The 15,732-nt window shown below is 42.3% G+C and overlaps 1 protein-coding gene across 3 annotated transcripts in view; it reads right to left on the reverse strand.

The window, feature by feature from the left end:
- The window catches only part of LOC115208374 (mRNA (2'-O-methyladenosine-N(6)-)-methyltransferase), a 56,284-nt gene that overhangs the window by 21,685 nt on the left and 18,867 nt on the right, over positions 1-15,732 (reverse strand). For 2 of the 3 annotated variants that reach the window (XM_029776383.1, XM_029776382.1), the window contains 4 exons: positions 8,352-8,521; positions 4,628-4,714; positions 4,209-4,393; positions 3,775-3,868 (listed from right to left, as the gene is read on the reverse strand). In XM_029776383.1, the coding sequence (XP_029632243.1) occupies positions 3,775-3,868; positions 4,209-4,393; positions 4,628-4,714; positions 8,352-8,521 (536 nt within the window). The remainder of the gene's footprint in view (positions 1-3,774; positions 3,869-4,208; positions 4,394-4,627; positions 4,715-8,351; positions 8,522-15,732) is intronic. The other variant, XM_029776384.1, reaches the window with a different exon arrangement.

A 15,732-nucleotide genomic window follows, 5' to 3' on the forward strand; every position in this document is an offset into this window, starting at 1 on the left:
GTAATACAGTCACCACAACAGCACTAGGGTGAACAGGGAGTACAGGAGAGGACTAAGCACACAGCCCTGTGGGGCCCCCGTGTCAAGGGTCAGTGAGGCAGAGGTGAATTAACAGCATTCTCACATATGTATTCCTCTTAACTAGGTGGGTGAGGGCTGTGTGGAGTGCAATTGAGATTGCGTCGTCTTTGGATCGGTTGGGGCGGTGTGCAAAATGGAGTAGGTCTACGGGGTCTGGGATGATGGACATGATGTGTGCTATAACCAGACTATCAAAGCACTTCATGATTACATATGCGAGTGCTACAGGGTGGTAATTATTGTGGCATGAAGAATTAAGAGTTCTTGGGAAAAGGAATTATGATGGTAATCTTAAAACATGGGGATCACAGACTGGGACAAGGAGAGGATTCAATTACTGTGAATATACCTGCCAGCTGTTCTGCTCTGAGAACGCGTCCTGGACTACCATCAGGCCATTGTTTTTATTTACTTTTCTGCTCTTTTGCACACCAGTATTTCTACTTGCACATCCTCATCTGCACATCTACAGTTGAAGTTGGAAGTTTACATACACTTAGGTTGGAGTCATTAAAACTCCTTTTTCAAACACTTCACAAATTTCTTGTTAACAAACTATAGTTTTGGCAAGTCGGGTAGGACATCTACTTTGCTCACGACAAGTCATTTTTCCAACAATTGTTTACAGACAGATTACTTCACTTATAATTCACTGTATCACAATTCCAGTGGGTCAGAAGTTTACATACACTAAGTTGACTGTGCCTTTAAAAAGCTTCTAGAAAATGATGTCATGGCTTCAGAAGCTTCTGATAGGCTAATTGACATAATTTGAGTCAATTGGAGGTGTACCTGTGGATGTATTTCAAGGCCTACCTTCAAACTCAGTGCCTCTTTGCTTGACATCATGGGGAAAATCAAAAGAAATCAGCCAAGACTTCAGAAAAAAAACTGTAGACCTCCACAAGTCTGGTTCATCCTTGGGAGCAATTTCCAAACACCTGAAGGTACCACGTTCATCTGTACAAACAATAGTACGCAAGTATAAACACCATGGGACCACGCAGCCGTCATACCACTCAGGAAGGAGACACGTTCTGTCTCCTAGAGATGAACGTACTTTGATGTGAAAAGTGCAAATCAATCCCAGAACAACAGCAAAGGACCTTGTGAAGACGCTGGAGGAAACAGGTACAAAAGAATGTATATCCACAGTAAAACGAGTCCTATATCGACATAACCTGAAATGCCGCTCAGCAAGGAAGAAGCCACTGCTCAAAACTGCCATAAAAAAAGCCAGGCTACGGGTTGCAAATGCACATGGGGTCAAAGATCGTACTTTTTGGAGAACTGTCCTCTGGTCTGATGAAACAAAAATAGAACTGTTTGGCCATAATGACCATTGTTATGTTTGGAGGAAAAAGGGGGATGCTTGCAAGCCGAAGAACACCATCCCAGCCGTGATGCATGGGGGTGGCAGCATCATGTTGTGGGGGTGTTTTGCTGCAGGAGGGACTGGTGTATTTTACAAAATAGATGCCATCATGTGGATGGAAAATCATGTGGATATATTGAAGCAACATCTCAAGACATCAGTCAGGAAGTTAAAGCTTGGTCGCAAATGGGTCTTCCAACTGGACAATGACCCCAAGCATACTTCCAAAGTTGTGGCAAAATGGCTTAAGGACAACAAAGTCAAGGTATTGGAGTGGCCATCACAAAGCCCTGACCTCAATCCTATAGAAAATGTGTGGGCAGAACTGAAAAGGCGTGTGCGAGCAAGGAGGCCTACAAACCTGATTCAGTTACACCAGCTCTGTCAGGAGGAATTGGCCAAAATTCACCAAACTTGTGGGAAGCTTGTGGAAGGCTACCCAAAACGTTTGACCCAAGTTAAACAATTTAAAGGCAATACTACCAAATACTAATTGAGTGTATGGAAACATCTGACCCACTGGGAATGTGATGAAAGAAATAAAAGCTGAAATAAATCATTCTCTCTACTATTATTCTGACATTAAACAGTCTGAAAATAAAGTGGTGATCCTAAGACAGGGAATTTTTACTAGGATTAAATGTCAGGAATTGTGAAAAACTGAGTTTAAATGTATTTGGCTAAGGTGTATGTAAACTTCCGACTTCAACTATCTATCACTTCAGTGTTAATTTGCGAAATTACTTCGCTACTATTGCCCATTTATTGCCTTACCTCCTCATGCCATTTGTACACACTGCATATAGACTTTCTTTTTCTATTGTGTTATTGACTGTACGCTTGTTTATTCCATGTGTAACTCTGCGTTGTCGTTTGTGTCGCACTGCTTTGCTTTAACTTGGCCCGGTCGCAGTTGTAAATGAGAACTTGTTTTCAACTAGCCTACCTGGTTAAATAAATGTAAAATAAAAATAAAAAGGCCCCTAGGCCTTGACCTGATTAAAGACTTTACTTACATCGGCCTCCGCGAGCAAGATCACCGAATCTTCTGTGTTGGTGGCAGCCCTCACACCCGGCACAATGATATTGTCAAAGCGTGCATAAAATGCATCGAGTTTGTCTGGTAGTGAGTGATGCATCTTTGGGGAGATCACTGCTGTGTCTTCCTTTGTAATCCGTAATGGACAGTAGCCCCTGCCACATGCAGCGGCGCCTGTGTAACATGACACCTTATTCCTTTTTTGTCCTTTTGCTCGTTTGATGACTCAGTGGAGGTCAAAGCGGGACTTATTGTACTTGTTCCTGTCCTCAGCTGTAGCCTCAGGGTTGTTTGCGGTAGCACTATTCTTTAGTTTAGCTCCAACCTCAGTGTTAATCCAGGGCATTTCATTGGGGAAGCAGCGAACCTTAACTGTGAGGACAACATCAAAGATGCATTTCCTTATGAAGCCGGTGACGGAGGTGGTTAGCTTATCGATGTTATCAGCGGCGTCCCGAAACATATTCCAGTCTGTAGCATCATCTCTGATTCTGGAGACCATTTTCTCAGAGCGAGCCAATGGTAATTCCTGTTTGAGCTTCTGCTTGTAAATGTATGGATTTCAGTTTTCCTGCTTGGCTATAGCCTAGTACACTTTGTTAAGTGCCAGGTTGTTATTTTTCTTGTTCCGAGGTGGAATGTATACAACAGTCAAAATTACAGCAGAAATCTCCCTTAGGAGGCAAAAGGGTCAGCATTTGACCATCAGGTATTCCAAGACGAGTGAACAATGGGTCGAGACTTCTACCGCGGTTGAGTCAGCACACCTGTTGTTGTTTATGAAGAGGCAAACCTCCTCTCCCCTCGAATTCCCCAACTCCACTGTCCTGTCGGCACAGTGAATGGAGAATATTTGTCCATGAGCCATGTTTCAGAAAAGCTGAGAATATTGTAGTTTTGAGAGTCTCAATGCTAGCAAAGCAGCGATCGGAGGTAATCCATCTTATTATCAAGTAGAAGAGGTGGTTGGTTTTCCCTTCACCTTTATCTCGCCAGGATCCCCCTTCTCTTGCCTCTAATGTCAGCATTTCCTCTTGGGTAGCCCGAAAAGTTTGTCAGATTTACAGAAAGAGCCCTGGTTGAAGCGAGAATTGAGATAAGTAACTGCCGATCAGCTGTTCAAAAGTTATAGTCAGTTGTAAGAAATGACAACGGATACATTGAGAAAATTAAGTAAAAACAAATAAAATAATCACAAAATAGCAATGTTAGGTCGGAGATCCAGTACGGTGCCATCTTTTCAACTAGTGATGAGGAAAACATTTCTAAGGAGGAGCACCTCAAAGTGTGTCACCATGGCATCCTTCAGCTCCTCACAGAAGGGAGGGTTGGCCTCGAAGGAGCCACTGGCCGGTGAGAAGTTCAGGAAGGGCCTTGGAGGCAAAGAGAACATTTTAGAAAAGAGTCAAACTAGAAACCCATAGATTAACAAATTACTAAAAGTAAACGGCCCATGCCTCGGTGGTCTCTTAAGTTGAGATGAGATAGACCAGTGTTTCTCAACCCTTTTTTTTTGTCAAGGACTGGCATGCTATAGTGTCAGGGACCTTATTTTGAAACAAGCATTGTAAATCTGCCCTAATTCGACTCTCTGGGAATGTTCAGCAACATGCCACGGACCGGTGCAGGACCATGGACTGGAGGTTGAGAAACACTGGGGTAGACTACATATAATGATGTATTGTTTGTGATGAGAAGTAAACCTAAACCTACCCCCTGGATCCAAAGAAGCCGTCGGTGTCAGGGAAAGCCGAGCAGAACTGCTTGAAATAGGAATTGAGCGGCGAGGCGAAACACTCAAAGCTCACCCCAAACTGTTTGTTGAGTACCTCAAAGACAGGCACAGGGAGGGCCCCCTGTAAGCCCATCCCTTCATTCACCCCAGCGCCAAACATCACCTGCACAAAAAAGTGACATCATCAGCACAATAAATGATGACATCAGCACAACAAACATCAGATGTAGCCAGACAGAAAAAATGCAGAGGAAAGAGCAACAAGAAGTTGGAGGGGATGGTGGACTATAAGAGCATTGCCTCCCAACAGAGTCATATCAATGTTAGTACTTAGGCAGTGAAAGAAAAATAGAAAGAGTCGTTGTAGAAAAAGGGGGAGGGAGGGAGTCCGATTTACCTGGTATCTCTTGACAAGGCACCATATTCGTGACAGGAACTTTTCGAACCTGGGATCATCGATGCAACTGTATCGGTATAAGAGCTCCTGGATAGACAGGTGAGTAATTAAGCAGAGATGCTAGTCAATTATATCCTCCAAACCTTCCAGGATTCATTCCTGGCAGTTTCTCAGACAGTGCAAGTATCAACGCACCTAAAAATGGTATAAGTGTGTGTGTATACTTAACGTCAATGTCATGCACTAATAAGTATTGCCATATCCCTGAAAACTATAGACACCAACCGAACCGACTACTTCTCGGGACATTTTACTGATATCGATTATTACGATAAATAGAATACATTAGAGAAATGTGAAGTTTGAAATGAAATAATGCTGCTAATATGGGCAATTGCTAACGGGGAAATGTATAGCTACAACGATCAAAGTAATAGTAGTAGTTTTAAGGGTAATGTAAAAAAGTTACTTGTCATGATGTTGCCCTGTTGGTGAAGTTTATGACCCCCATAAATACCTTTCCCCCTTTTCGCTCTCTACTCTACAGATTGGACTCTTAGAAAGCCCTTTGTTAACATAGAGAGAGTCTGGTAACATCAAAAGGTTGGGGAATGGAACCATACTTCGGTAATCCAACCAGTTGAAAATATCCGTTGGAACTTAAAGACTATGATGTCAGATCAGTTGTCGTCCGAGACATTATTACTGATGATAGGATGACAAACTGTATATTGGAAAGTTTACACATCCTAGTTATCAGATTCACATGGAATTGTTGTGCAATTTAAATGTTTAAATATGAAACTATTTGTGAAAAGATGTTTTCATAAGTGAACTATGCTCACTCAGTGGCCCCGCCCAAGTGAACCGACATTGGTTGTGAACTATGAAACACGCCCTTCTCTCCACCACCACAAAAGCCCATTGACGAAAGTCAACCTTGTGTTCCCGCTGACGTGAGGGCTCCTGTCCATACGTTTAACCTCTCTGGTGCATGTGGGACGAACTCGTCCCACCTACGTAACAGCCACTGAAATCCAGTGGCGCGATTTTTGAATCGTTAGAAATACTATTACTTCAATTTCTCAAACATATGACTATTTTACAGCTATTTAAAGACAAGAATCTCGTTAATCTAACCCCACTGTCCGATTTCAAAAAGGCTTTACAACGAAAGCAAAACATTAGATTATGTCAGCAGAGTGCCCAGCCAGAAATAATCAGACACCCATTTTTCAAGCTAGCATATCATGTCACATAAACCCAAACCACAGCTAAATGCAGCACTAACCTTTTATGATCTTCATCAGATGACACACCTAGGACATTGTGTTATACAATACACGCCTGTTCAATCAAGTTCATATTTATATCAAAAAACAGCTTTTTACATTAGCATGTGACGTTCAGAAAAAGCATAACCCCCGCAAACTTCCGGGGAATTTACTAACAGTTTGCTAAATTACTCACGATAAACGTTCACAAAAAGCATAACAATTATTTTAAGAATTATAGATACATTACTCCTCTATGCACTCGATATGTCCGATTTTAAAATAGCTTTTCGGATGAAGCACATTTTGCAATAATCTAAGTACATAGCCCGGCATCACAGGGCTAGCTATTTAGACACCCACCCAGGTCAGCCTCCACCAAAATCACATTTCCTATAAGAAAAATGTTCTTACCTTGCTTGTTCTTCGTCAGAATACACTGCCAGGACTTCTACTTCAATAACAAATGTTGGTTTGGTCCCAAATAATCCATCGTTATATCCAAACAGCGACGTTTTGTTCGTGAGTTCTAGACACTATCAGAATGCTACATCACGGTCTTGCGCATGGCGCATTGGCGTGACAAAGAATTTCTAAATATTCCATTACCGTACTTCGAAGCATGTCAACCGCTGTTTAAAACCAATTTTTATGCCATTTATCTCGTAGAAAAGCGATAATATTCCGACCGGGAATATGCATTGAGCCTAAACAGCCGAATTAAATTTCTCCTCAGGAGCGAATCGTGCACGCGCCTCATTCAAAGGTCCTCTGATCCGCCACTTACCAAAGGCGATAATGTGTTTCAGCCTGAGGCTGCCTCGTCAACCTTCAGGTATTTCCCGGGTTCTGAGAGCCTATCGGAGCCCTGGGAATTGTCACGTTACAGCTAAGATCCTTACTTTTCAATAAACAGATGCAAGACGCACGACTCCTTGTCAGACAGGGTACTTCCTGCATGAAACCTTGTCAGGTTTTTGCCTGCCATAGGAGTTCTGTTAAACTCACAGACACCATTCAAACAGTTTTAGAAAATTCAGAGTGTTTTCTATCCAAACCTGAACAATAATATGCATATTCTAGCTTCTGAGTTGGTGTAGGAGGCAGTTAAAAATGGGCACATATTTTTTCCAAAATTCTCAATACTGCCCCCTATCCCAAACAGGTTAAAAGGGCTAATATCAACTACAGAACGAAGCCAACCTCAACGTGAGCTCTGGTTGCGAATGGTTGACTGACTAGAACCTAACGAAATTAACATTGTGTTCCCGGTGACATGAGGACCGATGTCCATACATTTAGAAGGGCGAAATTGGTGGGTGACGATCGATATGCTGGAAGGATGAATTTCGACTATAACCAGCAAGAATATAGCATGAGCTTATAGAATGGCAACTAGGTATGAACTTTGAACTCTTACTCACTAAAGAAGTGATACATCCTAGACATTTACAGCTGCTGCTAACTCGACGTGGGCTAGGAAAGGACGGACAATCTCTTCAGAAAGACAGGGTACTATGACATATCCGTTCTTCCACACGACGACGGTATTACAACGTACCCGTTCTACCACAAGACATATTCTTCAAAGGACAAGGAAAACCTCTGCTGGGCAACCCAGCCTTCCATCTACGACCAATCTATCGAAGCACAGCTCAGAGTAAATATTTATTGCATTTTCCTTTTCCAAATGGGCGGTTATTTAGAATGCATAAGATTCTGTATTTACGATAGCATAGCTTCATAAGGCCCGATAGAGACCCAACCCTTTTGTTCCTCAGTCTTCCTGCGCTTTCATTCAAGCCCAACCCCCTTTCTTTGTGTAACCAGCCATCATATCGGTTCCATCCGCTAGGGACGTTTTCCTGTATAACATAATTAGTAAGCAATGTATGATCCATCCAGTGTATATGTGATTATTTATGTATTTAGTAAATAAATAATTAAACCAAATGTTGTATTGCTGATTCACCTTGTTAGCCAAGGTTTGTGAAGATAACCAAGAATTTTACAGCGTTCAGATGAGACTGAATAAGGTGACGATTAATAATTGACTGCTATTGGTATAAAAGATTACCAGGTCTCTAAGAGTTTATTCGGAAGAAAATAGCTCTAAAAACATTCTTCCGTGGTACCCCAACTTTCTCGTTAATTACATTTACATGATTAGTTTATTCAGGTAATATTAATTAGAGAAATGCTTTTATAAAATAGCATGTCATATCACTTAATCTGGCATAGCAAAGACACGACAAACTGATGCACATTAACGTTATACATTTAGCCTTAAACATTTTTTGACCATATTGCCCAGCTCTACCCACTACACAGAACCAATTTTATATAATATAGTCATTACATTCAGGGGCCCAATCAATGACACCCCATTGCACCAACATATATTGGTACTTATAATACACATAATATCTCTGCTACAACATATTCCTCACCAGCTTGGCGAAGTAGCCGCGGTTGACCTTGACCATCTCTCCCTTGTAGCGTAGGCAGGCGATGTCGTTCTCAAAGTGCAGCTCCACGCGGGGCTGGTTCGGCGAGGGCAGGGCCAGCCGGACAGGGTAGCAGTACACCAGCCTGTCCTGCACCTCGGCTGCCTCTGGGTCTGAGAAGGAAGGGGGAAAACAAGGGGTAACAGTAAAACAAAAGAAAAAAAAACAATAGTCCATTGAATGGCTTTGATTTGGAGTAAAATCAAAAATAATTTTGGATATTCAAGTAGCGAAATTTGTTGGGCACAGATTTAGAATGACAAGAACATACATTCCCATTCAGAGTCAATATATACACTGCTCAAAAAAATAAAGGGAACACTAAAATAACATATCCTAGATCTGAATGAATGAAATAATCTTATTAAATACTTTTTTCTTTACATAGTTGAATGTGCTGACAACAAAATCACACAAAAATAATCAATGGAAATCCAATTTATCAACCCATGGAGGTCTGGATTTGGATTCACACTCAAAATTAAAGTGGAAAACCACACTACAGGCTGATCCAACTTTGACGTAATGTCCTTAAAACAAGTCAAAATGAGGCTCAGTAGTGTGTGTGGCCTCCACCTGCCTGTATGTCCTCCCTACAACGCCTGGCCAACTCCTGGACAGTCTGTGGTGCAACGTGGCGTTGGTGGATGGAGCGAGACATGATGTCCCAGATGTGCTCAATTGATTCAGGTCTGGGGAACGGGCGGGCCAGTCCATAGCATCAATGCCTTCCTCTTGCAGGAACTGCTGACACACTCCAGCTACATGAGGTCTAGCATTGTCTTGCATTAAGAGGAACCCAGGGCCAACCGCACCAGCAAATGGTCTCACAAGGGGTCTGAGGATCTCATCTCGGTCCCTAATGGCAGTCAGGCTACCTCTGGCGAGCACATGGAGGGCTGTGCGGCCCCCCAAAGAAATGCCACCCCACACCATGACTGACCCACCGCCAAACCGGTCATGCTGGAGGATGTTGCAGGCAGCAGAACGTTCTCCACGGCGTCTCCAGACTCTGTCACGTCTGTCACATGTGCTCAGTGTGAACCTGCTTTCATCTGTGAAGAGCACAGGGCGCCAGTGGCGAATTTGCCAATCTTGGTGTTTTCTGGCAAATGCCAAACGTCCTGCACGGTGTTGGGCTGTAAGCACAACCCCCACCTGGGGACGTCGGGCCCTCATACCACCCTCATGGAGTCTGTTTCTGACCGTTTGAGCAGACACATGCACATGTGTGGCCTGCTGGAGGTCATTTTGCAGGGCTCTGGCAGTGCTCCTCCTGCTCCTCCTTGCACAAAGGCAGAGGTAGCGGTCCTGCTGCTGGGTTGTTGCCCTCCTACGGCCTTCTCCACGTCTCCTGATGTACTGGCCTGTCTCCTGGTAGCGCCTCCATGCTCTGGACACTACGCTGACAGACACAGCAAACCTTCTTGCCACAGCTCGCATTGATGTGCCATCCTGGATGAGCTGCACTACCTGAGCCACTTGTGTGGGTTGTAGACTCCCGTCTCATGCTACCACTAGAGTGAAAGTACCGCCAGCATTCAAAAGTGACCAAAACATCAGCCAGGAAATATAGGAACTGAGAAGTGGTCTGTGGTTACCACCTGCAAAACCACTCCTTTATTGGGGGTGTCTTGCTAATTGCCTATAATTTCCACCTGTTGTCTATTCCATTTGCACAACAGCATGTGAAATTTATTGTCAATTAGTGTTGCTTCCTAAGTGGACAGTTTGATTTCACAGAAGTGTGATTGACTTGGAGTTACATTGTGTTGTTTAAGTGTTCCCTTTATTTTTTTGAGCAGTATATTTCTGTTTGAGCACCAAAAATAAATAGATTAGGTAGCATTGCCTTTAAATTGTTTACCTTGGGTCAAACATATCAGGTAGCCTTCCACAAGCTTCCCACAATAAGTTGGGTGAATTTTGGCCCATTCCTCCTGACAGAGCTGGTAGAACTGAGTCAGGTTTGTAGGCCTCCTTGCTCGTACACGCCTTTTTCAGTTCTGCCCACAAATTTTCTATAGGATTGAGGTCAGGGCTTTGCGATGGCCACTCCAATACCTTGACTTTGTTGTCCTTAAGCCATTTTGCCACAACTTTGAAAGTATGCTTGGTGTCATTGTCCAGTTGGAAGACCTATTTGCGACCAAGCTTTAACTTCCTGACTGATGTCTTGAGATGTTGCTTCAATATATCCACATATTTTTCCTTCCTCATGTTATCTATTTTTGTGAAGTGCACCAGTCCCTCCTGCAGCAAAGCACCCCCACAACATGATGCTGCCACCCCCATGCTTCACAGTTGGGATGGTGTTCTTTGGCTTGCAAGCATCCCCCTTTTTCATCCAAACATAACGATGGTCATTATGGCCAAACAGTTCCATTTTTGTTTCATCAGACCAGAGGACATTTCTCCAAAAAGTAAGATCTTTGTCCCAATGTGCAGTTGCAAACCGTAGTCTGGCTTTTTTATGGCGGTTTAGGAGCAGTGGCTTCTTCCTTGCTGAGCGGCCTTCAGGTTATGTCGATATACAGTGAGGAATTTTGTACATTTGCCCACTGACAAAGAAATGATCAGTCTATAATTTTAATGGCAGGTTTATTTGAACAGTGAGAGACAGAACAACAAAAAATCCAGAAAAATGCATTTTAATGAGGGAAATAAGTATTTGACTTCTCTGCAAAACATGACTTAGTACTTGGTGGAAAAACCTTTGTTGGCAATCACAGAGGTCAGACGTTTCTTGTAGTTGGCCACCAGGTTTGCACACATCTCAGGATGGATTTTGTCAAACTCCTCTTTGCAGATCTTCTCCAAGTCATTAATGTTTCGAGGCTGACATTTGGCAACTCGAACCTTCAGCTCCCTCCACAGATTGTCTATGGGATTAAGGTCTGGAGACTGGCTAGGCCACTCCAGGACCTTAATGTGCTTCTTCTTGAGCCACTCATTTGTTGCCTTGGCCGTGTGTTTTGGGTCATTGTCATGCTGGAATACCCATCCACGACCCATTTTCAATGCCCTGGGTGAGGGAAGGAGGTTCTCACCCAAGATTGGACGGTACATGGCCCCGTCCATCATCCCTTTGATGCGGTGAAGGTGTCCTGTCCCCTTAGCAGAAAAACACCCCCAAAGCATCATTTTTCTACCTCCATGTTTGACGGTGGGGATGGTGTCTTGGGGTCATAGGCAGCATTCCTCCTCCAAACACGGTGAGTTGCGTTGATGCCAAAGAGCTCCATTTTGGTCTCATCTGACCACAACTCTTTCACCCAGTTGTCCTCTGAATCATTCAGATGTTCATTGGCAAACTTCAGACGGACATATATATGTGCTTTCTTGAGCAGGGGGACCTTGCGGGTGCTGCAGGATTTCAGTCCTTCACGGCGTAGTGTGTTACCAATTGTTTTCTTGGCGACTATGGTCCCAGCTGCCTTGAGATCATTGACAAGATCCTCCCGTGTAGTACTTGGCTGATTCCTCACCATTCTCATGATCATTGCAACTCCACGAGGTGAGATCTTGCATGGAGCCCCAGGCCGAGGGAGACTGACAGTTCTTTTTTGTTTCTTCCATTTGCGAATAAATCGCACCAACTTTTGTCACCTTCTCACCAAGCTGCTTGGCGATGGTCTTGTAGCCCATTCCAGCCTTGTGTAGGTCTATAATGTTGTCCCTGACATCCTTGGAAAGCTCTTTGGTCTTGGCCATGGTGGAGAGTTTGGAATCTGATTGATTGATTGCTTCTGTGGACAGGTGTCTTTTAAACAGGTAACAAACTGAGATTAGGAACACTCCCTTTAAGAGTGTGCTCCTAATCTCAGCTCGTTACCTGTATAAAAGACACACGGGATCCAGAAATCTTTCTGATTGAGAGGGGGTCAAATTCATTAAAATGCAAATCAATTTAGAACATTTTTGACATGCGTTTTTCAGGATTTTTTTGTTGTTATTCTGTCTCTCACTGTTCAAATAAACCTACCATTAAAATTATAGACTGATCATTTCTTTGTTATTGGGCAAACGTACAAAATCAGCAGGGGATCAAATACTTTTTTCCCCTCACTGTAGGACTCGTTTTACTGTGGATATAGATACTTTTGTACCTGTTTCCAGCATCTTCACAAGGTCCTTTGCTGTTATTCTGGGATTGATTTTCACTTTTTGCACCAAAGTACGTTCATCTCTAGGAGACAGAACGAGTCTCATTCCTGAGCGGTATGACGGCTGTGCGGTCCCATGGTGTTTATACTTGCGTACTATTGATTGTACAGATGAACATGGTACCTTCAGGCGTTTGGAAATTGCTCCCAAGGATGAACCAGACTTGTGGTCTACAATTTTTTTTCTGATGTCTTGGCTGATTTCTTTTCATTTTCCCATGATGTCAAGCAAAAAGGCACTGAGTTTGAAGGTAGGCCTTGAAATACATGCACAGGTACACCTCCAATTGACTCAAATGATGTCAATTAGTCTATCAGAAGCTTCTAAAGCCATGACATCATTTTCCGGAATTTTCCAAGCGGTTTAAAAGCACAGTCAACTTAGTGTATGTAAACTTCTGACCCACTGGAATTGTGATACAGTGAATTATAAGTTTGTTAACAAGAAATTTGTGGAGTGGTTGAAAAACTAGTTTAAATGACTCTACACCTAAGTGTATGTAAACGACTTCAACTGTATCTAGATACTGTGCCTTCGTCAAGTATTCACACCCCTTGACCTTAAACATTTTATTTTATTCAGCAATCGACACACAATACCCCATAATGACGAAGCAAAAACAGGTTGACATTTTTACAATTGCAGTTTCCATTGATCATCCTTGAGATGTTTCTGCAACTTGGAGTCCACCTGTGGACATGATTTGGAAAGGCACACACCTGTCTATATAAAGGTCCCACCGTTGTAACTTTCTGAAGGCACTGTAAATGGGCTCAGACACGGTACGTTTTAGTTTGAAACAATGCGATTCGGTGCGATGCGATTCAATGCACTAACATTTGTTGCAGTAACACATACATTTTCTATACTAAATTTAAATCTGCTGGGGATGGAGCTCATGAGCTGGGACTCTGAGCTGGATCTGTGTGTGTGTGTCGTGACATTGTGTTTGACTTATTTTATCAAATAATTACAAACCACGTCCTATTATTACGCGATTAAATTAAACGTATAACAATTAATTAAATGGTAATCTGGGGCACCACGGGAAAAGTTATTTAGTATCGAACCCTTTTTCCAATTTTCAAACTAAAATGAAATACCCAAATCTAACTGCCTGTAGCTCAGGACCTGAAGCAAGGATACACATATTCTTGACACCATTTGAAAGGAAAGGAAAGTTTGTGGAAATGTGAAATGAATGTAGGAGAATATAACACAATATATCTGGTAAAAGATAATACAAAAGAAAAAAACAATTTTTGGGGGGGGGTTTATTTTTGTGCCTTCATCTTTGAAATGCAAGAGAAAGGCCATAACGTATTATTCCAGCCCAGGCACAATTTAGATTTTGGCCACTAGATGACAGCATTGTATGTGCAACGTTTTAAACTGATCCAATGAACCATTGCATGTCTGTTAAAAATGTTCTATCAAGACTGCCCAAATGTGCCTAATTGGTTTATTAATAATGTTTCAAGTTCATAACTGTGCACTCTCCTCAAACAATAGCATGGCATTATTTCACTGTAATACCTACTGTAAATGAGACAGTGCAGTTAGATTAACAAGAATTTAAGCTTTCTGCCAATATCAGATATGTCCATGTTCTGGGAAATGTCCTGAATACTTACAACCTCATGCTAATCGCATTAGCCTACGTTAGCGAAAACTGCCCCGCTGGGGACCAACCAATCCTGTAGAGGCTAACTTCTTTTGCTTGGGGGCAGTATTTCAACGTCTGGATGAGAAGCGTGCCCAAAGTAAACTGCCTGTTACTCAGGCCCAGAAGCTAGGATATGCATATAATTGGTAGATTTGGATAGAAAACTCTAAAGTTTACAAAAAATAATGTCTGTGAGTATAACAGAACTGATATGGCAGGCAAAAACCTGAAGAAAATCCATCCAGGAAGTGGGATTGTTTTGATGTGGGTATTTTCAATTGAATGCCTATAGAGCATCTAATGGGTTAGGACCCAGATTGCAGTTCCTATGGCTTCCACTAGATGTCAACAGTCTTTAGACATTGTTTCAGGCTTGTTTTCTGAAAAAATGAAGAAGAATGAGACCTTTCTCTCAGTGGACTGTAGGAATCATGCAGTGCTGGTGTGCGCATGTGGCCGAGTGCGCGCCCTTCGTTGCGTTTCCTTTCTATTGAATACGCCATTGTCCGGTTGAAATATTATCGATTATTTAGACAATAGACAACCTGACGATTAATTGTAAACATTGTTTGACTAGTTACGACGAACTTTACCGGTACTAGTAGGATGTATTCGTCTGCATGTTTTGACCGCCTTTGAGCCAGTGGATTACTGAACAAAATGTGCCAACAAAACTGAGTTTTTGGGATATAAAGAGGGACTTTATCGAACAAAACAAAAATGTATTGTGTAGCTGGGACTCTTGTGACTGCAACCATATGAAGATCTTCAAAGGTAAGTGATTCATTTTATCGCCATTGCTGACTTTTGTAATTCCTTTACTTGGTTGTAAAATGTTTGTATGCTTTTGTAAGCGGGGCACTGTCCTCAGATAATCGCATGGTATGCTTTCGCTGTAAAGCCTTTTTGAAATCTGACAAAGAGGCTGGATTAAGTTCATCTTTAAGCCGATGTATAACACTTGTATTTTTTCATGTTTATTATGACTATTTCTGCATTTTGAATTTGGCGCTCTGCAATTTCACTGGATGCTGTCGAGGTGGGTCGCTAGCGGAACGCCTGCGCCAGAAAGGTTAAAGAACAATCATGTCGAATTCATTACTCATTTGTGATGTAACTAAGGACAGTAGAACAACATAATGGTATATGAATGTGTAACATCTAAATGTTGTGGCATTTTTATGATTAAATATGAAACTATTTGTGAGAAGAGGAAATGTGATCTTAGCCTTCTAAATGAGAATGTTTTTTCCATATGAAGTTTATCCAGTCAGTAACCACGCCCACATGAGCAGACATTATGCCTAACATAATGGAACCACCCTTTTCCAAAGTGTATAAAAGGACCCGTGACGAAATTCACATCAGGCCAGTATACGTGTAGTGCCAGCTGAATATGTTACCAATGGTTTAAAACTACAAGATCAGTACATTGTCGGGTTGCTACGGGCGTGTAAAATGGTTCTAGCTGTACCCTGAATAATTAACCAG

Source organism: Salmo trutta, chromosome 14 (genome assembly GCF_901001165.1).
Source record: "Salmo trutta chromosome 14, fSalTru1.1, whole genome shotgun sequence".
Taxonomy (NCBI): domain Eukaryota; kingdom Metazoa; phylum Chordata; class Actinopteri; order Salmoniformes; family Salmonidae; genus Salmo; species Salmo trutta.